The following is a 25,380-nucleotide window of genomic DNA, read 5'->3' as shown; positions in this document are numbered from 1 at the left end:
GGTTCCACACACAAATTCACAGTTCACTGTGTCCCTTCTGCCAAACAAACACGGACAAGAGGAATTCTTTTAGAGTATCTGTGAAGTGTGTTCTGAGTGGATTTATCTGAATCGTGACTTCTTTCCAGTAAACACCACAAGATTTTCTTTTCATGTAGAAAATAACAATAACACCTCTGAAAATGAGAAATGAATTATGATGTATCTCTATTTCTGCTTTAGGTGAAGCTATTGTGAATGTTTATGCATGGTTTGTGTGTGTGTTGGGGGGTACAGTATGTGTCTGTTCATATCATAGCCTGGCTCCTGTCACTGGAATGGCTTTCCTCAGGTCTGGACTGGAGGTGGCCTCGAGCTGAAGGAATTCTGGGTAGATAAAACACTCACTCCCTGACATCTGGCCCAGTGCAACTTTCCAGACGATTGTTCAAAGGTGGCGGTAAAGACTTTTCCTCCTCAGCATCTACTGGAAATGTACACCTGATGGGAAAAAGGGATAATGAAGTTATCTCAGGATAACTCAGCTCTCTACCCCAAACATCATCCAGCGCTGTACACCTCACCCTTGACTTATACACTTGCAGAGTTCCTGCAAATACAAAAATCTTCACTGAAGATGATGCCAAAAATGAAACATAATTGGATGTCTAATCATCATTATAATCAAAGTAACAACGCTGCTGCATTCTTTCCCTGACACATTTTGAAAGCCGGGTGTGTTTTGTTTCAGGTCCTCTACACGCTAAACAGATCTATAATGAGCTCTCCTGATGCATTTGTTTGGACCATCACAGAACATCAATCACTCTCTCAACAATCTATTATTATGTAGGTGTCCAGCAGACATGGTTAACTATTACTTTATACATGCTTTATCAACAGATCACAATTATACCAAATTTAATACAGATAAGGACATTTTTTAGAAGTGATCAAAGAAACCCTATGTACATCTCTTTTTAATGGATTTTAATACATTCAGATGGCTTTAAAAATGATGTGTTTTTCTATATGCTGTATGCTGTACAAATTATGTATTTGTACAGCATATCATATTCTATCCGTTTTAACACCTTTAGTATTTGAAAATGTCTGGTATACAGAGAAGGTTCTGGTAATGAGATGTATCACACACGTGCCCCAGGTCTTTGTGCCAGCCAGCACCCTTCTCCCCTTGACCTCTTTGTCTTATGTCCTCTTCACCATACATTCCTGCCCTACTCGGCCCTCTCACCAAAGGGTCATGGGAAGGCATGTGTTCTTGTCGGTTAATTTTAGCCCTCATTTCATCAAGCCCATTGAGACAGAACCCAGAACAACCACGTCTACCTTGCCTCCCCTGCTCTCCACCATCACCCAAAGTAACTATAGTTGTTAATAAAAAATAAAAAGTATTTTATTTTGAACCATACAAACACACACGCCAAGATTTCTATTATTTGAAAGTGGCCTTAGTTTTGAGATTGTGATGAGAAACTCTGTGCAGATAAACTATGCTTGGTGACTCAGGCCATGGTGTAAACTGTATAAACAAACCTCCTGACAGTCCCCCAAATGGACTTCACTGATCAATGATGGGGGAAAAAAATCAATAGGTCCTGATCTTTATAAATGAACTGGTCAAAAATCAACAGGCATTACCAAAACTCTTTAACGACAAGAGGATAAAAAGGGATGACACATGTTTGTGAGAGAATGGTCATATTTAGAACAAGCTGTGAATAGACAGGTGTGTTGATGAATGGAAAGGCTTCGATTCTCAGTAGGAAATGTGGACCAGGGTTGTTAGGAAATAAAACACACATCCTAGGTAGTCATAAGTGCCTTTGTCCAGTCCAGCACAATCCCATGTGGGCATCTGGGCATCCTGTGTCCCTTCAAAAAATGGACTCCTGCACCTGCTACCACTCTGTCATCATGAAACACCCCAGTGTGTGTGTGTGTGTGTGCGTGTGTGTGTGTGTGTGTGTGCATGCATGCATACATGCAAGTGTACATCAAGGTCCTTACTATTTTGGGATCATTTTTATTTTGGTACCATTTACACTAGACTCCTGTTGTTTTCTATTTGACAAAAGTGGTGCATTTTATTTTCCCTGTTCTTGTTTTTCTATTTCTCTCTTCTCATCTCCCTTCTTCACATGGCATATTAACAGACTTTCTTAAAATCAGTTAGATTTTTTTGGCTACACAAGAAATTGTCCAGTGTTACATTTTCAGTCTATCATTTCTACATGTAGTTATTTTTGATACAGAGAAGACAAAATTATCTCATGAAAGTTTTTCATTTCCTGTTTCACTTCGGGTGTAGAATGCCATTAAAGGAGAATTTTACTTCAACTTGATGGTAGAGGGTTTCCCCCACTGAAAGAAGAATCTGGGCCAAAAGAAAATATTATCCAAACTTCTACTATGGAAGTGATAGGGGCACATGAGTAGCTCCATATTTGGTTTGGTGTTGTGATTTAACTATGATATATCAATATGCTATGCTAACAAATATAACTTCCACTGAATTTTTGACAGTGCAGGCAGAAGTTAGCTAAAGTTTCTAATGGTGCTTCACAGAAAAATGTACCATTGAATACAGTTTCTGGCCGTAGACTACTTTCAGGGTCAAGATCCAATTAACATTAAGTAGTTTTTCTTTATACTCTCTTAGCTGTGATCAACATTTCGAAAACACTTGGTTGTGTCATCCCTCGCATAAGGAAGATCTCAGCTAAACCTCTCCCTTGTGGAAAAATGCTTTTGATTCTACTCCTACACCATGCAATCAACTACAAAAGTAACTGTAATTCAAAACAAGAAAGATAATGTTCACACAAGTTGATCGTCTATATACACAGTACTCAGCACCCAGTCTTAAACCTTCTTCTTGAGCATTTCTGGCAGACTAGGCGCTTTAATGTGTATTGATGCATTTTGTATTGATGCATTTTGTATGTATTAAGTCAACTATTTGTCTCATACTTTTGCAGGCCTGGTGGGTAGAAATATGCAAATAACTTATATTGCTATCTCACCCTGCCTGTCATCTATGTGTCCAAAACTGTTTCTATCAAACTCAGTCAGGTCACAGAAAACATGTCTAATATCCTCCTTATAATATCCGCAGTGCAAAACTCCTCAGATTTCCCATCTGGATGTTTTCACACCAAACGTAGCCTTTGCTTATCCACAATGACCCATCCTCAGCCCTGTCAACAGAACCACGTCCCTCCTTTCACTTCCCAGGAATCAATTGACCGTTCTTGTGAGGGCCTCTCTCTCCCACTCATGTAGCATCTTCTGGGTCGGACCTTCTGCTATGTAACCTCAACATTCCGTCCCACCTCACCACACCGCCATTTACGTGGTAACATTTTGTACATTTAGCTGATCATCTTGTCCAGAACAATTAATAGAAGCAAGTAGTTAACTTGCTAAAGGACACAAAAACAGATTTTACCATGTTATCAATGGAATTAGAGCCAGTGACCTTTCAGTTAATGTACCAACACTTTTGACAACATGGCTTTCTGTCGCCCCACCACATCTACGTCCTCCCTCTTCTGGGTTGCCATTGCTACATTATCTGCTACCAAATGACCCTCCACTACCACATGTGCTGGTCACCAGCGCAAGTCAACCGTACAACATTTCTGTCCCACCTTATTAAGTCAACAGCTCAATGATCAAGTGGGGGTGTGTCTTTAATTTCCCTTCTCTCAGCGCAATCAAGGTCTCTCAAATTTTAACACAAGATTACCTTTCTGTATAGAAACCGGTCTAAATCTCTCAACAGTGTTAACATTTTAGCAGCAAAGACTAACACTATCATATCCTGTTATATCTGGAACTGGGGAGTATGACCCAAACTTAGAATATGTCAGTAAACTCAGTTCCCCGATGGAGAATGTACACTTGAACTCGCAATGCAATCTTTCAAGGTACATACTTTCTATCAGGTCCATTCTTCATTCTTTGAAGAAATTAGGCCCAAAAGGAGTGGTATCTCATTCCCTTCATCAAGTAACCATGGGAAACACCCCGACTGGCCAGGCAAAACACACAACGGGGAACCCCATAGCAGCCTACCCAAGGGAAATTGTCTTGCGCACAGACAAGTGGTCCCCTAGGGCTATGTGGAAATATGAAGGCTATGAACACATCTTCTACTTTCTCTGTTAACAACGCAATGAGCTAGGCTGGGATCTGTGTCATCGACACACCGTCATCTCTTTGAACAGTGGCCAGGATGCCTGCACACTGTAAGGCAACCTTTCCCCTTTGCTCTCATATGTGTGGAAAAGCAGTAAAGGAACTGATCAAACCCTTGGGTACAGTCCATGTATGTGTGTGAGACACCCTGGTCCTCAGATGCAAGGAGGGGTGCACTGATAACTGGAGATCACCCATGTGTTTATCTGAATCTAGGGCCAGGAGAAAGGCTGTTTTTAGGAGAGGAACCTAAGAATCTACAGAATCAGTGTCCAGAATCAGAGCCAGAGCCAAGTCCCAAGAACCACACCACCAAAGAATGTGACCCTGGGGTTGCCCCATTAATTCCTACATGACACACTGAAATTGCAGCCAAGTAAACCATGAGTGTAGAAAATGACTGGCTCTATACAAGGAGCTTTTGTAGGAGAGTCAGATTGTTCACTGTCAAGTTATGCAACTCCTTGCCTCAAAACCAAGATTAATCTGTTTGCCACTTATGTGCATTTAGTCCCCTGACTGCCTCCAGCCAGCCCCCTCCTCCACCACACCATCCACCTCTAAGGAATATGCCTGGGACACTAGCTTGCAGAGTGAGGGCCCACCCAGGTGTCATTAGGCTCAACAATGAGATCAGACTCATTACTGTAGCAATTCCTTGAAAGTTTATTGGATGCATTCTGCAGAGATAGCCATGCTAACAGAAGATCTACAGGATCATTTTGTTGAACAGCACATCTCAAGAAAGGGATATGAAATATTTCTGAAGGCAACACGTGTATTATGAAACACTGTGAAGACAATCATTATGAAGTGGAGAGCAGATGGCACTACCAGGACATTGCAAAGATTTTGGTTGATGCTTGGCATTGTGAGTGGATTGACTTCTTGCCTGTTGGGTCCTGTCCGGGGACTCCCCCAGATAGAGCCACAGTGTCACTGGACCCCCCTGTCTCAGCCCCAAGGTTTTACGCTGCTATATTATTGTGCCGGGGGGGTAGGGTCAGTTCTCCTTCGCCACTGTAAATCCAAGTAAATATAAAAAGTGCGCTCTGTTTCAACTTAGGACAGAGGTGTCAAAACGGTTCCACAGAGGGCCAAGTGTCTGCAGGTTTTCTCTCTCCCCTTGTACCTGATTGATTAATTAGGTCACTAATTGGTTAGGTTCTACCCTCACCTGGTGGTTTAGGTCTGAGCTGGGAATCAATTGAAATGGAAATACTAAAACCTGTAGCCACTCGGCCCTCCGTGGAACCGGTTTGACACCTCTGACTCAGGATGACATGAGGTCTTGGTCCACCGGAGTACTTGAAAGACTCATTGCTGTCCTGGTCCAAAGTCCTCCTAGTTGTGTTGCAGATCAAGACGATACCTGACGATTCCAGCTGCCACTCTGCTGACCATCACCCACACCCATCCCCGAAGGGTGGTTGTCCCTGTCCTTGTTCATCTGGTCATGCTTCTGACTTGGATTATGTTTTATAGACTCAGGACACAGCCCACATGCATTTATCAATTATTACAACGTGTACTCACAAAATGTTCACCCGGCACAGCCAGAAGAGGACTTGTCACCCCTCCTTCTTAAATTTCAGAACTCTTTAGGGATTTTTTTCCTAGCCATTGTGTTTCAACTCTGTTGTTGCTTGCTCCTTGGGGTTTCAAGCTGGGTGTTTTATAAAAGCACATTGTGACAACTGCTGATGTAAAAAAAAAAAATGGACTCATTGATTGATCAGGATGTTCCTTCGAAATTGATGACAGGGAAAAATGAATGCTCATCAGGGAGGCTATAAAGTGGAGCTTCACGAACCAACCTTAAAGGATCTGCAGGAATTTCTGTCTGGAACTGGGCACCCCCTGCATATATCAACCATTGCTCATATTCTCCACAACTCTGAGCTCTCGGGTAACACGACAAGTTGGAAACCATTTCTAAAAAGAACACCCAAGCCTGCATACAGTTTGAAAGAGAACACATTAAATCTCCTAAAACCATGTGGGAAAATATGTTATGGTCTGATAAGACCAAGGTATAACTTTTTGGCCTTAATTCCAAAATGTATTCTTTTTGCGCAAAGCCCACACTACTCATCACCCAAAGTACACAGTACCTGCTGTCAAGCAGCAGTAGCATAATGCTTTGAGGCTTATTCTGTTCAGCAGGGAAAGGAGCTCTGGTCAGGACAAAAGGGCCAACGAATAGGCCCAAATATCAAGATACTTTGCTGTAAACCCAGCTGCCTTCTGCCAGAAAGCTGAAGTTAAAGAAGAAGGTCACCTTTCAACATAACAACAACCCCAAGCACACAGACTAACCAAGGAATGGCTTGCAAAGATGTCCTTGAATGGACCAGTCAGAGCCCTATAGAATATTTGGAAAATAGTCTGACCAAATAACTTCTGGGAACAGGAGAATTGCAAATTAATTATTTTGGCATTAAGGCCAAATAGTTATACCTTGGTGTTATCCGCCCATAATACACATACCCACGTGGTTATGGCAGATAATGTCTTCCTCACAAGTTTATACATGTGTGAAAGTAATATATTTTATTTTATAAGTGGCTTGTGCAATTAAAAATATGATATAATGCGAAATGTATTGGACATTAGAGTGGTAAAAGACAGAGCATAGTTTTTGCTGAAAAAGCAATAGGTCAAACTCGAACCGATGTGCTGCAGTATATATGGGCACTGGAGACATCGACGCCACTGGATCTACAAATATAACAAGTGTATTTTATATCTCATCCAGAGCTTTCATGTTGTCACTGTTTTTTAAACATTTGATTTACAGAGTAGTCGCTAACAGTGGGAATTCAACAAACAGTATATCACCATGGGAACGCACATAAACATAAACTTGGCTGACAACATTCACCCTGTCAATTACTAAAATTAAAGAAGTTAAGAGGCGTGCAACAGACCAAAGAGAAAACGAGGGAGAAGGGTGGGGGTGGTCCCTATTTTGAGAGTAGAGACTTGTGATGTGATGTGAAGTGAAGCGGTTGAAGGTGTCTCTGTTCTCTGTCAAAAATGGCAGACCCCTCTGCGACAACTCCCCCTACCCTGAGCGCGAAGCTTGGTGAAACCTGTCAGATAGGCAGAGCTCTAGGGCGCTGTGCATCTGATATTCGAAAGTAGGTTATTCAACAAACCGGAAGAAATTATTAGGGTTTTAAGACTTCTATTCAACTCTTAACTTTCTCTTTGAACTTGTTGATGTTTAGGGTGTTTTTTTGTTGTCTTTTTCTATTATCATCATTGATTACAACTGATAGAGATATATTATTTTTGTAGAACGTATATTTTCTATATTTTTAAGTCTCGTTTTGTTATAGACAGTGAACGCTTGTGACTCAAGAAATACACTTTTTACGCCTATCTATGTGTAGCGCACAAAATCCGCTTAAATCCAGTCCTCCCGCCTGTGGAGCGAGCGCCTTTCTATCACCCTGGCAACTGGTCCTGGTGGCTGCTTCCGTGAGCTTTTCTTGTAGATTTGTTCATCAGCCATCCAAGGTTTAATTCGACTTTTTGCTCCCCACCGTAGCACGGGGCCATTTTTTCAAGAGTGGGTAGGCTGTTTCACTACTCTCTCTGTTATTTCATTTAATACATCTGTGGAGTTTCATGCATCGGAGAAGTCTATTTTTTTCTGCGTCAAAATGCCCGTGAGACGCGGTCATGTAGCTCTCCAAAACACCTATCTGGACACCATTATCCGGAAATTCGATGGACAAAGTAAGTGGACACCCTGCACCATGTGTGTAAAAGTAGACTAGTTTACTGTAACTGAGAAAGCCTAGGAAATGACTCATAGATTGTTAACACATCACAAAAAGAAACTATTCGAGTAGGAAGTGGTTACATGGCTTTTCATTTTTACAAAGGCTCCATGTTGATTTTCAACCATGCAAAGTGTTATAAAATAAATTAAAAACAAATTAATTTGCCTAATGAGCCTTCTTTTGCGGACCTTAAATGCTCTCGAGTTTCTACTGAACCAAATCTGAGGCATGCATGTCTGTTTCAGACTTCAGTCAGTTCGTCTTTATCACTGCCTGACTGATGCTTACTATAGCCTGGACCTTAATCTCACAGGTGTAACTTTTAACTGTAAATTCTTGGTGAGTGGTCCCTCGCTGGCCTTTCTCTCTGATTCACTAAATTTGTACACAAAGTCCACATAAATGTTTCTGAATATCATGTGCACTACATAACTTTGTGTGTGTTTAGTCGTTTAAGTATTTTCAAATGCCTTTGTTTCAAATGTTGCATGAATGTACATGTTGCATTAGGCCTGGTTTTGGATTGAATGGACTAACATGTTATCTGTCCCTACACTAGTTAGACTACTGGACACCGATGGAAAGAGTATATTCAATCTTTGCTCCACCAAGTTTGTATATGTGATCATAGACCACAACCGACTCTGTTAGTGCATATGACTGAGTTATATCCTTGTTTAGCAAGACCTCATACAGCACAGCACAGTGCCTGTGATTGTGCTATTGTCTTCAATTAAATGGCATCAAAGTTGACAGTTGCACAGAAACCAGTGCCAGAGTTTGGTTTGCAACATGTTACAGCTCACTGAAACTTCATTGATTGATCCATTCAGCAAATAACAAATCCATTTGTTGAAATAAGAATGGCTGTGAATAGCACTGATTAAAGTATAGGCCTGGAACCTACCTCTCAGTCGTGGCTTATCTCTATGCTAACTCCAACTGTGCTTGTCACTGTCAGTATGCTCTAGTCACAGTGTGAAGACAGTCTGTTGGCCAGAGGGGTAACAGCTGAAAATAACCCTCTCCGCCCACTAGTACACATTAAAGGAGACAATGCAATGTTTCATTTTTCGCCTCAATTTTGTTGATGCCCTCACACTGTTTTTTTTTTAATAAGTAAAATATTTAATTAGATTGTAATTGTATGTTTAAGAGTGTTTAACAGTGCCCTAGTCTAAATGGGCGTCCATTGTCGTATTTCAGTGAGTACACTGGTCTGGTTGTACTCTTCAGTCATGTATCTCATAAGAGCTAATGCAATAACTTGAAAGTAGATGGGCCACTGAGTGCTTTCACAATATTTGAAAACATTATGTAGGTGTCATCGTCTACATGAAGTATGAATTAAACAAACAAAATGTATCTGTCAATAATGGTGGCCTTTTCAGTGATTATGTTTTGTTTCAATTAGCTGTGTTTCTGAAGATTGACATTATTAGCCACAGCTCACTTGAATTTGTCAGATGTGAGCTTAATAGCTGAGCCAGTCACATACTTACTGTATCACAAACTGGATACTGCAACCAACCTACCTTATGCTGCACGCAACGTTAGGTAGCTACTGTACGGTAGTAGCTTGCTAGAGTTATTTTGAGTTTTAATCTGTTTTAAATTAAGCAGATACGAGTTCTGCCGTAAGTCTGCATAAATGGTGCTGCTGTGCCCAGCTGACCCAACATAGCTATCTTTGAAAAACATACTGATCTACAAACCAAGTCTGTTTTATGTAAGTAAGCTAGAGCTAACCAGCGAACAATAAGCTCACTACAACCAGTAGCTTGGCATTTTTCTATGTTATAACGGCATTTAGCGATGCAGTATCTACAAACTCACAGGAACACTGCATTTTTCAACAGTAATTCCCCTTTAAAGGGTTTTAGCATTAATTTGCTAAGCTGGCAGTTCAAAGTTCAGAATGTTTGAAGAATTACTTTCAAAGTTGTTGAGTTGTTCAACAATTATGCCCATCGAAGTCTTTCATAATGGTTTTCTTATCTGTGTGTGTGCCCACATGGATTTTTGTGTGTGCTTGCACAGCCACACGATTGTACCTGCCTGGTAATACATGTGCCAAACCAGTGCTGCTTAGCAACAATCTGTTTCTGGGTGTCTCTGTTCCAAGCCATTGATAATGAATTTGTATAGGATGTGGTTTCCACTAAACGACCATATCGCATTGCATTTTTTTCAGAAGAACAAGGAAGGGAATTATTATGTTTACATAATATTTGTTTGCAAAAATAATTGCGTGCACACCAACAAAAACTAAAACAAATATTTTTGTAAGCAGTGAAATATTCAAATATATGTAGAATCCCAAAATAATCATATTTTGGGATTATCAATTGTGAAATTAAGTTTGGCTTGTTCTGTAAAATGGATCAATTAAGGATCAGTTGTATCTAAGACCTATAAACAAGACAACAAAATGCAGTTTTTCATCAAGTCATTAACCATCAGTGAAATTGCAATAACAGTGCTGTGCCCTGAACTAAACCTTGACAGATGCACTGCACATTTAAAATTCAGACCCAAGGAGCCAAGTTGAACAGTCACCAATGCTTCTAAAATCTAAAAGCTAGATAGTTGTGAATGTTACTGGTCTCCTAACCCTAATGGAGTGCAAGCACATAACCAGATTTCTCCACTGTTGGAATACCTCCTGAGACCAAAGCTAGATTTAAAATCTAGGTTATAGAGATTGCAAAAAGTGGAGCTGGGTATTTAAAGAGATAGTTTGGGATTTTGTCACTCAGGCCTCGACTTCCTCAGAGTGAGATCAACTTTTTGATACTGTTTTTATGTCTCTGTCTTTTTGTTAGGAAGTTGCTATCTAAAGTTTGTGCTGTGAGCATTGCTTGCTGTTCCTGTAGACATCCATTGTGCTAATTTTAGTAATCATTGGCTTGCTATGTATGAACTTCATTCATACTCAACACAGATGCAATAAAATGGTATCCACAAGTTCATCAGACTGGGGAAATGGACAAGGGCATTGCCAAAATATGCTGAGATATCCTTTTAAGCAGACCTGGGTGTAGCCCATGTGAATTCCTTTGTGTCGACTGCTAGAAAGGACTTAGTGACATCTTGAACTGTCAATTGATGAACATTTATTAACTCAATAATATTTTAAAAGTTATATGGAAGTTTGAGATGATCTTTCAAAATGATAGCCTGCTGTCTATATGGAAATCTAATAATTGGGCACACATGGCCATATATATTAAAAGACTTAACATTTATTTTAAAATACATGATCATGTATGTTAATTACGTATATCAGTCTGGCATATATTAAAACGTCCAATTCTTGTATATTTTGACATACACTTATCAGCCATAACATTATGACAACTGACAGGTGAAGCGAATAACACTGATAATCTCATTATCATGGCACCTGTCAGTGGGTGGGATATATTAGGCAGCAAGTGAACTGGCAACAGGGTCATGGGCGGCCAAGGCTCATTAATTCACTTGGGGAGTGAAGGCTGTGGTCTGATCCAACAGACTGGCTACTCTAGCTCAAATTGCTAAAAATGTTAATGTTGGTACTGATAGAAATGTGTCAAAAGACTTGCATAGAAACCTTGCATTACAGTTTATTGCGTATGGGGCTGCATAGCCGGAGACCAGTCAGGGTGCCCATGCTGACCCTTACCGAAACGCCTACAATGGGCACGTGAGCTGGCAATGGGCACCAGAACTGGACCACAGAGCAATGGAAGAAGGTGGCCCGTTTCCTTTTACATCACGTGGACGGCTGGGTGCGTGTGGGTCGCTTAACTGGAGAACACATTGCACCAGGATGCACTATGGGAAGGAGGCAAGCCGGCGGAAGCAGCGTGATGTTTTGGGCAATGTTCTGCCATTCATGTGGATGTTACTTTGACACGTCCCACCTGCATTGTTGCAGACCATGTGCACACTTTCATGGAAACGGTATTCCCTGATGGCATTGGCCTCTTTCAGCAGGATAATGCGCACTGCCACAAAGCAAAAATGGTTCAGTAATGGTTTGAGGAACACAACAACGTGTTCAAGGTGTTGACTTGGCCTCCAAATTCTCCAGATCTCAATCCAATCGAGCATCTGTGGGATGTGCTGGACAAACATGTCCAATCCATGGAGGCCCCACCTCACAGCATACAGGACTTGAAAGATCTGCTGCTAATGTTTCGGTGCCAGATACCACAGCACACCTTCAGAGGTCTAGTGGAGTCCATGCCTCGATGGGTCAGGGCTGTTTTTGCGGCAAAAGTGGGACCTACACAATATTAGGCAGGTGGTCATAATGTAATGGCTGATCAGTGTATATGTTCATATAAGACATATAAGTCAAAAGTGGTCCATACATATATTGCCATTTATTACATTAATTCTGTATGGGTGAGACATTGTGCTGATTAAATGCATCTAAGACAGCATTTTTTTTTATCAGTAATGGGGCTACAATAGAGAATAGTGTAATTTGTTTAGGCAGAAATGGGACATTTATCTTGTTTAAGAGATTTCATTGCTTTTTAGAACTTAGGCAGGTTCCCTGTACACTTGCAGTGTTTACATAGCATTCAGATTCTATGTAATAAAAGTTGTTTGTAAATGTTTTGGAGCGTTTCTGGAACTTGTCCATTATTGTGTGTTATTTCAATGGCCAGTTAATGAGGTCCAGAAGGAGTTGCTTAAACATAGAAAGCATTGGTGCTGAATTATATGCAATTTTTTTAGACTGACTGCCTCAGTTATCCCAGACCCTATCACCTGTCCCTAGCCCTTTTCATTATTATCAACTGTAATCTCACAGGATTGAAAAACTGCTGCTTTCATTATTCAACAGTCCTAACCCGACTGTTAAAGGTAAATCCCAACATGTCTGGTCAACAAACAGCTAGCCCACCACCCGGAGTCACTGTTCTCTCTGCATTTCAGTCTGGCTTCAGAGCTGTAGTATCCATGTTTATCTCAGGATCCATGAAGGTCCTTAACGTCAACATTTCTGCTATATACAAACACCAGTACTGATTTAGCAAAAGTATTTGACTCCTTCAACCTTTGCATCCTTTTCAATAGACTCCACAACCTTAAGTTCTCAGAGAACTGTTTAGTCTGATTTGGCGTTCCTCAAGGTTTGATTCTTGGTATGACCATGTTTTCTGTTTACATTAATGACATTGTACTTGCTGCTGGCAACTCCCTTATCCACCTTTCTGTTGACAGCACTATCTTGTATATACAGTGGATATAAAAAGTCTACACACCCCTGTTGAAATGCCAGGTTTTTGTTATAAAAGAATGAGACAAAGCAAAAATCATGTCAGAACTTTTTCCACTCTTAATGTGACCTATAATGTGAACAATTCAATTGAAAAACAAACTGAAATCTTCGAGGGGGAAAAATGAAAAATAAAAACCTTACAATAACCTGTTTGCATAAGTATGCACACCCTCTTATAACTGGGGATGTGGCTCAGTTGGTTCAGCTGTTCTAATAGGATTTTCCTGACATTTTCATAGCTGCATCTCAGAGCAAAAGCCATGGTCCGCAGAGAGCTTCCAAAGCGTCAGAGGGATCTCATTGTTGAAAGATATCAGTCAGGAGAAGGGTACAAAATAATTTCCAAAGCATTAGATATACCATGGAACACAGTGAAGACAGTCATCATCAAGTGGAGAAAATATGGCACAACAGAGACATTACCAAAATTTGCAAAAACAAACATCAAGTCCCCCAAAAGCATGTGGGAAAATGTGTTAAGGTCTGATGAAACCAAGGTTGAACCTTTTGGCCATAATTCCAAAAGATATGTTTGTCACAAAAACAACATTGCACATCACCCAAAGAACACCATACCCACAGTGAAGCATGGGGGTGGCAGCATACTGCTTTGGGGCTGTTTTTCTTCTGCTGGAATCTGTGCCTTAGTCAGGGTGGAGGGAATTATGAACAGTTCCAAATACCAGGCAATTTTGGCACAGAACCTCCAGGCGTCCGTTAGAAAGCTCAAGATGAAGAGGAAGTTCACTTTTCAGCCCAACAACAACCCAAAGCACACATCCAAATCCACAAAAGCATGGCTTCACCAGAAGAAGATACACATTTTGGAATGGCCCAGCCAGAGCCCAGACCTGAATCCAATTGAACGTCTGTGGGGTGATCTGAAGAGGGCTGTGCACAGGAGATGTCCTTGGAATCTGATGGATTTGGAACACTTTTGCAAAGAAGAGTGGGCAAATATTGCCACTTTAAGGTGTGCCATGCTAATAGACTCCTACCCAAAAAGTGTGCTGTAATAAAATCAAAAGTGCTTCAACAAAGTATTAATTTAAGGGTGTGCACACTTGTGCAACCAGGTTATTGCGAGTTTTTTATTTTAAATGTTTCCCCCTCAAAGATTTCAGTTTGTTTTTCAATTTAATTGTTCATGTTATAGGTCACATTAAAGGTGGGAAAAGTTCTGACATGATTTAACTTTGTCTCATTCTTTTACTTCAAAAGAACCTGGCATTTTAAGGGTGTGTAGACTTTTTATATCCACTGTATCTGGAACTAGCGACTGGAACAAAAGGGCACAATACATTTTTAGCTTGATACCATATTCTCACCTCACTGCTTTTAATTTAATAAACAATCTGCTATCTGATTGTTGCACCTGCTGACTCCCCTATGCCCGTATGTACTGTTTCTGTATGTGTCCTGCTCTATTTAGTCTAGTTTTATTTTTGTATTCTTCATATTTATTTGTTTGCTTTCTGTTTTTTATATGGTTTCTATCAGGTCATTTGTAGTTTTTTATACATTGTGTATGTATATATTTTTTTTAATATATTTGTTGTTTTGTGTACTGTCTTGTCCTGCAATTGAATGAATAGAGGCCAGATTTGATTTATTGAAATAAATACCTTAAAAGTGAAATTTTTCAGGCCTAAGGATGGTTCCACATCCAAGGCAATATGTTGTATAGATCCAATCAATCAGATATTTAGCTGCCGTCGAGTAAAAATGTTTAGTTTATTAACATTGACATGCATTTAAATACATTCAAACATTTAATTAAAGAAAATAATTGCTTTTACATATAGGTAATTAAGCAGACACTCTTATCCAGAGCGACAATCTGGTAGTGAATGCAGATATTTTAAAACTTTTTCATCCTTGCCCCAAAGCTTGATTATTTCAATTCCCACATAATGTGCTGTTAACACCCTTGAGAATTTCATTCAATCTAATGAGTTACCTTTATGTGATTGTTATTTATGTATAATAACTGACTTTTTCTGAAGTTTCCAATATTGAGCCTTAAATTTTACCACCATTCCCCACATTCCCAATATAATTGTACATTTTCATATCTACTCTGACCTCTTGCTCTCCCTTTGGTGTTCTGTCCAGATCGGAAGTTCCTGATAGCCAATGCCCAGATGAAGAACTGCGGCATCATCTACTGCAATGAGGGCTTCTGCCAGATGTTTGGCTTCTCACGGGCGGAGATCATGCAGCAGCCTTGCACATGCCAGTTCCTGGTGGGCCCCGGCACAATGAAGACTGCTCTGACACAGTTGGCACAGGCCCTGCTGGGGTCGGAAGAGCGCAAGGTGGAGATCCTATACTATGACAAAGAAGGTAAGGAGAGGGTGTTGGGTTGGATGGAGATTTGGTGTGAAGGGTATGAAAAGAGCAAGGGAGTCAAAATGACAACATTACTGACCAGCTTCTTCATAGGGGAGAGTTCTAAAAGGTCACATACAGAATGTGTATCATGACTGTCTCCTTTTCACTTCTCAAGTAACTGAATTGTAATTATTCCCTGAGGAGCAACATCATTTATCTATTGTACTGTGCATAGCACCCTGTGTTGATGACAGATATTTCTTTTTTTTTCTCACTGATTTTTAGGTATATCTTGGCATAAATCTTGCGTGCCGCATGTCTAAATTACATATCAAAATGGATATTGTGAAATCATGGTATATTTTAGCTTCATACGAGTGGGAAATTAAGGTAAAATATTATAGTTTATAAGTATTTTTTCCACAAATGTTTAAATTAGTGTGTTAAAAAGTACTTTTTAAGCACTTGTTATAGATACACAGTACCAGTCAAAGGTTTTGTATTTGGAATTCTTGTGTGAGCTTGTTCAGGTCATGTTTTGTTTTAATTCATTCCTTTTTTTAAATGTATTTTTAATTAAGAGTCCTCTGTTCTCCCTGCTCCTGTGTCCTGTCTCCTGCCTGTAATGTTAGAATGAGTAGCTTATAGGCCACTTTGTCAGTCTCTAAACTGCTGATTGGTCAGTTCAAATGCCTCAGGTCTGTTTGAGAAATATATATTATTTTAAGTGTTGTTTGTCTTCCAGTTTAAGCTTTGGCCCCATGATATTATAGGACAAGTATAGAGCATTATTACTGTTAACAGAACATACTGAGACTTACCTTGTGCAGTTATTCTGAATAAAGCTACTGCATGATGCAGTGCTCTGTGGAGCCAGCTTCACACTCAGCCAACACTCTTACTAATTGGCCGGCTTGGGGAGTGGACATGGTGGAGCTGTCTTGCCCTGGTCACCTTCAGCATGTTTATTCCTCCCAACTCCCCATTTCCCTCGTATGCGCTGTCTATTGTACACAGCACAGAAGGCCAAGCAGAGTGATGTGAGTAGTGAGGCTAGACAGACGATGTGCTGCTGTTACCTTGTTCATTTGGGCATGAGAAGTGCTGTATTATAGGCCGTGTTGTCATGGAAATATTATCAGCGAGTCAGCTCCAATCCACCGAGCGTCTATTTATTTTGTATCTTAACTGATGTGTACAGTCATGGACACGTGTGCAAATAAGGACGCATGTATTTTAAATGGACACAATTAATCATAGCCATTAAGATGCATTATGTTGTTGTACTTTCAGTTAATTCATTCATTATATTAACATGTATTAATGAATGTGTTTGTTTGTTAATGTGTTATATTTATGAATATGGATGCAGTATGTTGTGTGTGTGTGTGTCTGTCTGAGACCCTCATTATCACCCATCTCTATTTTTAGTTCACATTGATAGCAGAGTGAAGTCAGACCTCAGTGAGGACTGGCTGATGCACCCCTTCTTTTCTCTTTTTTCTTATTTACTCTCTGTTTCTCTTTATCTCTCTACCACCACTCTTCTTGGTTCTTATTTTCTCTATAGCTCTGTTTCTTCCTGTCTCTTTCTCTATCTCCTATGGTATTAGATTTTGAACACCACATATTCTGATAGAATGGACGGTTTCATAAATGCCCTGCAAAAATGTATCCAGTCATGGAAAGAAACAACATGACTTACTGCTCTCTGAACGGTTCCACGTGACAATGAAACTGACCCCCAACAATGGAACCTTTTGCACCTAAATGTTGATCGTTAACATTATTAAGTACATCATATAACACTTTATAACACAGTGTATATTTTAACAATAAGGCAACAAGGGTGTTGTATATGGCCATTATACCAGGGCACTGATCATAGGCATTTCAGGATTTCGACCACCCAGTTTACAATGGCAGTTTATAATGCTCTATAACTGACCATAGCTTACTCCTTTTTTAGATGATTACTATAATGACATGCCAATGGTGCATAATGTGTTATAGGAATACTAAAATAATAATATACAGCATACAGTAATGTGTTGTTAAGCTTTATAAAGATTGGTTCAATCTGTAGCCTACTACTGCCTACTACTCAGTCCCAGGCCAGCGTGCTATATAAAAATCTTATCTCTAGCTAGCTAGCCATTTTCATAGGTGAGCTGTCTGCTTGCTATAGCTAGCTAACATCAGTATTTACAGGCAGAACTAAAGAGCTTCCTCTGCTACATATTAACTCTGACATTGTTGGAATCCACATTATTTGCCTTAAGGTTGCAAAATTTGCCAACATCTTTGATTTCAGTGTTTCTTTAATGCCTGCGCTATGTCAGGTTACTTTAGTTATGATTTGCTGTCACAAGAGTTCTCAATAAAATTTCATTGGATGTCCAAAATAAACATTATTTCAGTTATTGTTTGATGAAACAAATGGAAAGTTTTCAGGTCAGGTGAAAAGTTGAAAAGCTAGTGTCTGCAAATCATGTTGTTGAAGTTAGAAAAGGGTGGGATTAACTTAAGAAATGAGCACACAACTGTTGCCTTATGGTGGACTAGGAAATGACAGCTGTGACTAAATGCGACGCAGCTACACTGGTGGCAGGTGTCCAACGTCTTAACCACACTCAAACTCTACCATGTTCTCTCACCAAACGTTGCTTTCACATTACCCAACAGACTGAATCTCTTCCTGTAGGCAGCGGCAATAGAACACGAAGGCAAAGATGTTTATATGCATCTTTTGAAATCACTTAACAAATAACACTGACATCAGTTAACCAATAACACCTGGTTGGCATTGAGTGCCATTTGTCATACTGTGAAGGCCTGGTATGGCTGCCCCAAGCTGTTATTGCTTTTGTTGTGCCACTATGGCTTTGAATTGCCAGTAGCTAGAAGCAAGCCTGTGCCTTTCTAGTCAACAATAATGTTGAAGTCACTGCCTGCTCTGTCCTTAAGAAGATGACTGATATGCATTTGATTGTGGATGATTGCTGTTTGCTGTATTTTTAAGTAATTTAAAACTTTGCTTAAATATTTCCATATCATGCTAACATATGATATCAAATGTTCCCTGAGTAGCTTTATATGGTGTTTTTCTTTCAGATTTGGATGATGATTTACTTAAACCCTACAAATACATACAGTATTTAAATTTTTGTAATGATGTGGATCACTTGACTTTAGCTGAATTACTTTAAGCCGTATAATACATGATGAGCTACGTTTTGGAGTGTTCTTCAGCGGGTTGTTCACAGTAAACATTGTGATTGGTTGAAAAAAGCACTTTACCAAGAGCCATCCAATGACTGGAACTCTCTCGGGGCCTGTCTAGTTACCATTGAGCTCAGATCTGTTATGTGTTCTCTCCTCTTCCTGTAGGGACATGCAGGCCCTGTCTGATTGATGTGGTCCCTGTGAAGAACGAGGACGGACAGGTCATCATGTTCATCCTTAATTTCCAGGAAATCATTGACCCCTCCCTGAAGAAACCAGGGCTGAGACAGAGGATGGCCCAGGGCTGGGTGTGGGCAGGTCAGTGTGGAAGGTGTGACTGATCATTGTGTGTGTGTGTGTGTGTGTGTGTGTGTGTTTGTACAGCAAGGCTTAGTGGGTGTCTGCTACCAGAATAAAAAAAATGTAAGTACTAGTTTTCAGATAAATGCTGTTTGTTAATTTCGTAGTAAGTGATCCAGGCCATGAATTTATTGTACAAGCAATACATTATGTGTGTACTCAGTCATAGCACATATAATTGCATTATCAGAGAATGCTCAAAATAATTATACAGCAAACAAATTCATTTTGCTACAGTGCCTCCTAACATGAAACAATAAATATTACCCTAGATCTTTCTAACATGATTCTAACTAAGTCAATGTGGAGATTCCCATCTTTACTTAAGCATTCTTAGCTGCAGTTAAACCACATAGCCACACCTTTTCTGTTGTATTGGCATAGATAAATATGTGGCATCATTCAACAGTATCACAAATGGGGTACAAGGTTCATCAAAGCCTAGTATTTGGGACAGTGACACTGTAATTATTTATCAAAAAGAACAGAACTCAGAACAATTCCACATTACAAGAATAAAAGATCCAATTGCAAAAACAGAAAGCATTCAGGGGAAGGTGCTAAAACATGTCACGGTCTAGGTAGATTACATTGTAAACGAACAGTCAGTTCCCCTAGTCTGTGCATTGGATGCTGGAAAAATGGCCAGGAGTAAAGACCTGAGTGACCAAGGACCAAATTGTTATGGCCAGACGACTGGGTCAGAGCATCTCTGAAACAACAAAGCGTGTGGGGTGCTCCCGGTCAGCAGTGGTGAGTATCTACTGACAGTTGTCTGGAGGGGGAACAAACACAAACTGGCAGCAGGGTGTTGGGCGCCCAAGGCCCATCGATGCATGAGGGAAATTAAGGCTGTCCCGTCTGGTCTGAACCAACAGAAGGTCTACTGTGGCACAAGTCACAGAAAATGTTAATGAATGCTACAGGAGGAATGTGTCACAACACAGTGCATCAGATCCTGTTGCGTATGGGGCTGTGTAGCCACAGACTGGTCAGAGTGCCTATGATGACCTCTGTGCATCATCAAAAGTGCTTAGAATGGTTACGCAAGTGTCAGAACTGGACCGTGGAGCAGTGGAGGAAGGTTGCCTGGTCCGATGAGTCCCATTTTATTTTACATCACGTGGACGGCCGTGTAAGTATGAGTTTACCTGGGGAAGTGATGGCACCAGAATGCACTGTGGGAAGACGACAAGCCTGTGGAGGGAGTGTGATGCTCTGGGCAATGTTCTGCTGGGAAAGCCTGGGTCCAGGCGTTCATGTGGATGTCAATTTGACACGTGCCACCTACTTAAAAACTTTGTTGCAGCCCAGTTACACCCTTTTATGGCAATGGTACTCCCTGATGGCAGTGGCCTCTTTCAGCAGGATAATGCGCCCTGCCACACGGCACACATAGATAATTGTTTGAGGAACATGATGAAGAGATCAAGGTGTTGCCCTGGCCTCCAAATTCCCCAGATCTCAATCCAATTGAGGATCTGTGGTACGTGCTGATCCAGGACTTGAAGGATCTGCTGCTAATGTCTTGATGCCAGATACCACAGGACACCTTCAGGGGTCTTGTAGAGTCCATGCCTTGGCATGTTGGCACTGTTTTGGTGGTATGTGGAGGACCAACAGCATGTTAGGCAGATAGTCATAATGCTTTGGATCATCAGTGTAAAATTTGATGATTGAAGTTTTGTGTTGCTCTACTTATTACTCTGTAGTGTTTCCCAGATTACAGAGACAACAACTTTTGTTTTAACTTTTGCTTACATCAAATCATTAAATTAATGTTTATACAATTGAGAAGACCAAGGTTTTTAGAGCAATATGTAGTTGAGTGTAGTACATTTTTTTAAAACAGGTAGATTAAACGTATATTGCAGATCCATAAAAGCACATTATCCTTGAGAGTCCCACAGATCTCTCTGTCTAAATAAACCTATTTTACTCCACTGGGATTACTTCATCGGTATTCTTCATATTAAGATTTTATTATGTTGTTTGATCATGCCAAACGACATGATAATTTGTCTGCCTAATTGCTAATTTCCATTTAGATAAAACATTAGAAATAATCGGTCTGTAAATCTGGAGTCTGGCTTGTTTCAAGGGGTTGTCATAGTAGACAAGATCATGTAATCTGTGAGGGAAAACAAGCTTCTCTCCCATTGAGAGCCAGGCTCTGTCATTATTAGGATCAGTCCATTTGCTTACAATACAAATGCCCAGTGGTATTTTTTTTATTTGGAACCCCCCACTCACAAGCAGAATTAGGTCTTTGTAAAGTTGATAACTTGATACTTAAGTCTTTTTATATTCCAAATAAAAGCAGATAAAGGCACTATGAAGACTATCCTAATACTGGATATAAAGGGATCATACAAAGGTTGAGGCAACACATTCATTTTAATTACAGATATTTGAAACTGGAACGATAAGGGGGACTTCATCCATCTTCATTATTTAAATCAGATTGAACCTTATTTAAAAAGGTACAGGTTTCAAGGATCAAGCAGTGCCGTGGGCGCTGTGTTTATCATTTTGTTAAATTGATCATAGTATTGTATTCCATCTCAGTTTAATCATTAACAAGTGAATTTGTACAGAAGAAATTATGCAATTGCACCAAGTTAGGATGCTTGCCAAAAACGGGTATGTGTGGACTGACATGGGCTTGCTAGCTTGGAGCACAAGGAAGGAATAGTCTTAGAAGAAACGAAAGGTAGTGACAGCAGTACAGAAAACCTAACGTAATCTGATACAGTCTGATAGTTCCGATACGTCTCAAACAAGACAGAAAGCTAACACTACGAAGATCGTCTCCTTACTAATCCAGTGACCATATACACAGTTGGATTCACAAGCTTCTGCTATACCCTAGGACATTGTAAATACTATATACCACCCAGGCACACCTGTGAAATAATCATGCTGTCTAATCAGCATCTTGATATGCCACAACTGTGAGGTGGATGGATTATCTCAGCAAAATTCTGCTCACTAACACAGATTTAGACAGATTTGTGAACAATATTTGAGAGAAATAGGCCTTTTGTGTACACAGACAAAGTCTTAGATCTTTGAGTTCTGCTCATGATAAATGGGGGCCAAAACAAAAGTGTTGCGTTTATAATTTGGTTCAGTGTATGTTCAAATTAGCCTTGTGAAAACATACAAAATTTGCCTGCATCCTGGTAGGTGTGCTTGTGTGTTTATGTAAAGTGTATGTATGAAAGCTTTGTGGTTTCTTAGGGCGGAGTCGCAGGTTGAAGTTAAGACTGCCATCATTGCGAGCCATGCGTCGGTCTTCACTCTCCAAAGACCAGTTTGAAGGGGTGGTGGTAGACTACCTACAGGTGAGGTTTCCAGAGACTAGAAATGAGATAGGAATGTTGCACAGTATTTGATTTTTGAGAGTCCTATGCTTCTTTCCTCCTTCCTTAACGAAGCCCAACAGTGAGGATGTTCCTCTGAAGGAGTTTCGTCTACTGTCCAAGGAGAGCTGCATGCAGTCTGAGACAGAGGCTCTTATAGAGCAGGACTGCAAGTCCCTCCGGTCTATGGGCCCCACTTCCCCAAAGCGTCTGTCCCTGTTGTCAGACAGGCTGGAAGCCAGCGGGCCCTTCCTTCCCAGGACGGTCCCAGCCCGAAGTCGATCCAGAGAAAGTATCTGCAGCCTCCACAGCCTCCGTAGGGTGTCCTCCCTGGACGACCTGGACGGCATGAGGGCCGAGTGGGCACGGCCGGGAGACCCACGCTCCAACAGCAGTGAGTGTGTGTGTGTGTTTGTGTTTCTGTGCGTGCGCAGTGTTTTCCCTAAGGACCGGTCGCTAACTAAACAGCCAGTAACAGACTGATTAATATTTGGAGAGAAGGTTGAAAAGACAAAAGAGAGACTGTGTACTGAAGTAGCAGTGGAACTGGGCCCATGCTGCAGGGTATCTGGGCACCAGAGGCAGCGGGACAAACCACTAGACCAACATACTGTGGGCCACAGAGGTCTACGCATTCACTTTAAAATGAAACTAGGATACTTGTCATTTAAAAGTTAGAAAGGGACGTATAGCCCTCCCCCACTAAAACTATATAAATATAGTGGGGAGAACAAGTATTTGATACACTGCCGATATTGCAGGTTTTCCCACTTACAAAACATGTAGAAGTCTGTCATTTTTATCATAGGTACTATTCAACTGTGAGTGACGGAATCTAAAACAAAAATCCAGAAAATCACATTGTATGATTAATTAAGTAATTAATTTGCATTTTATTGCATGACATAAGTATTTGATACATCAGAAAAGCAGAACTTAATATTTAGTACAAAAACCTTTGTTTGCAATTACAGAGATCATACAGTACAGGCCAAAAGTTTGGACACACCTTCTCATTCAATGCGTTTCCTTTATTTTCATGACTATTTACATTGTAGATTCTCACTGAAGGCATCAAAATTATGAATGAACACATGTGGAATTATGTACTTAACAAAAAAGTGTGAAATAACTGAAAACATGTCTTATATTCTAGTTTCTTCAAAGTAGCCACCCATTGCTCTGATTACTGCTTTGCACACTCTTGGCATTTTCTTGATGAGCTTCAAGAGGTAGTCACCTGAAATGGTTTTCCAACAGTTTTGAAGGAGTTCCCAGAGATGCTTAGCACTTGTTGGCCCTTTTGCCTTCACTCTGCGGTCCAGCTCACCCCAAACCATCTCGATTGGGTTCAGGTCTGGTGACTGTGGAGGCCAGGTCATCTGGCGCAGCACTCCATCACTCTCCTTCTTGGTCAAATAGCCCTTACATAGCCTGGAGGTGTGTTTGGGGTCATTGTCCTGTTGAAAAATAAATGATGGTCCAACTAAACGCAAACCGGATGGGATGGCATGTCGCTGCAGGATGCTGTGGTAGCCATGCTGGTTCAGTATGCCTTCAATTTTGAATAAATCCCCAACAGTGTCACCAGCAAAGCACCCCCACACCATCACACCTCCTCCTCCATGCTTCACGGTGGGAACCAGGCATGTAGAATCCATCCGTTCACCTTTTCTGCGTTGCACAAAGACACGGCGGTTGGAACCAAAGATCTCAAATTTGGACTCATCAGACCAAAGCACAGATTTCCACTGGTCTAATGTCCATTCCTTGTGTTTCTTGGCCCAAATAAATCTCTTCTGCTTGTTGCCTCTCCTTAGCAGTGATTTCCTAGCAGCTACTTGACCACAAAGGCCTGGTTCGCGCAGTCTCCTCTTAACAGTTGTTCTAGAGATGTGTCTGCTGCTAGAACTCTGTGTGGCATTCAGCTGGTTTCTAATCTGAGCTGCTGTTAACCTGCGATTTCTGAGGCCGGTGACTTGAATGTACTTATCCTCAGCAGCAGAGGTGACTCTTGGTCTTCCTTTCCTGGGGCGGTCCTTATGTGAGCCAGTTTCGTTGTAGCGCTTGATGGTTTTTGCGACTGTACTTGGGGACACATTCAAAGTTTTCGCAATTTTCCGGACTGACTGACCTTCATTTGTTAAAGTAATGATGGCCACTCGTTTTATGGTTCTTGCCATAATATGAATTCTAACAGTTGTCCAATAGGGCTGTCGGCTGTGTATCAACCTGACTTCTGCACAACACAACTGATGGTCCCAACTAATTAACCCTGACAAGGCACACCTGTGAAGTGAAAAGCATTTCAGGTGACTACCTCATGAAGCTCATTGAGAGAACACCAAGGGTTTGCAGCGCTATCAAAAAAGCAAAGGGTGGCTACTTTGAGGAATCTAAAATATAAGACATGTTTTCAGTTATTTCACACTTTTTTGTTAAGTACATAATTCCTTATGTGTTCATTCATTGTTTTGATGCCTTCAGTGAGAATCTACAATGTAAATAGTCATGAAAATAAAGGAACGCATTGAATGAGAAGTTGTGTCCAAACTTTTGGCCTGTACTGTATGTTTCCTGTAGTTCTTGATCAGGTTTGCACGCCCTGCAGCAGAGATTTTGGCCCACTCCTCCATACAGACCTTCTCCAGATCCTTCAGGTTTCGGGGCTGTCGCTGGGCAATACAGACTTTCAGCTCCCTCCAAAGATTTTCTATTGGGTTCAGGTCTGGAGACTGGCTTGGCCACTCCAGGACCTTGAGATGCTTCTTATGGAGCCACTCCTTAGTTGCCCTGGCTGTGTGTTTCGGGTCATTGT

At 40.8% G+C, this 25,380-nt stretch overlaps 1 protein-coding gene across 3 annotated transcripts in view; it reads left to right on the top strand.

Moving 5' to 3' along the window:
• The first annotated feature begins 7,227 nt into the window (after nt 1-7,227).
• Nucleotides 7,228-25,380, top strand: part of kcnh6a (potassium voltage-gated channel, subfamily H (eag-related), member 6a) — a 44,323-nt gene continuing 26,170 nt past the window's right edge. For 2 of the 3 annotated variants that reach the window (XM_029123619.2, XM_029123618.2), the window contains exons 1-5: nt 7,229-7,950; nt 15,394-15,624; nt 19,003-19,155; nt 22,441-22,544; nt 22,638-22,956. In XM_029123619.2, coding sequence (XP_028979452.2) covers nt 7,875-7,950; nt 15,394-15,624; nt 19,003-19,155; nt 22,441-22,544; nt 22,638-22,956 — 883 coding nt within the window. In that variant the 5' untranslated portion in view covers nt 7,229-7,874. Of the gene's footprint in view, nt 7,951-15,393; nt 15,625-19,002; nt 19,156-22,440; nt 22,545-22,637; nt 22,957-25,380 lie in introns of all 3 variants that reach the window. The other variant, XM_029123617.2, reaches the window with a different exon arrangement.

This window comes from Esox lucius, chromosome 11 (assembly GCF_011004845.1).
Source record: "Esox lucius isolate fEsoLuc1 chromosome 11, fEsoLuc1.pri, whole genome shotgun sequence".
In the NCBI taxonomy this organism is placed as follows: Eukaryota; Metazoa; Chordata; class Actinopteri; order Esociformes; family Esocidae; genus Esox; species Esox lucius.
Note: the sequence above shows the minus strand (reverse complement) of the source record. Positions and strands in the feature narration are given on the sequence as shown.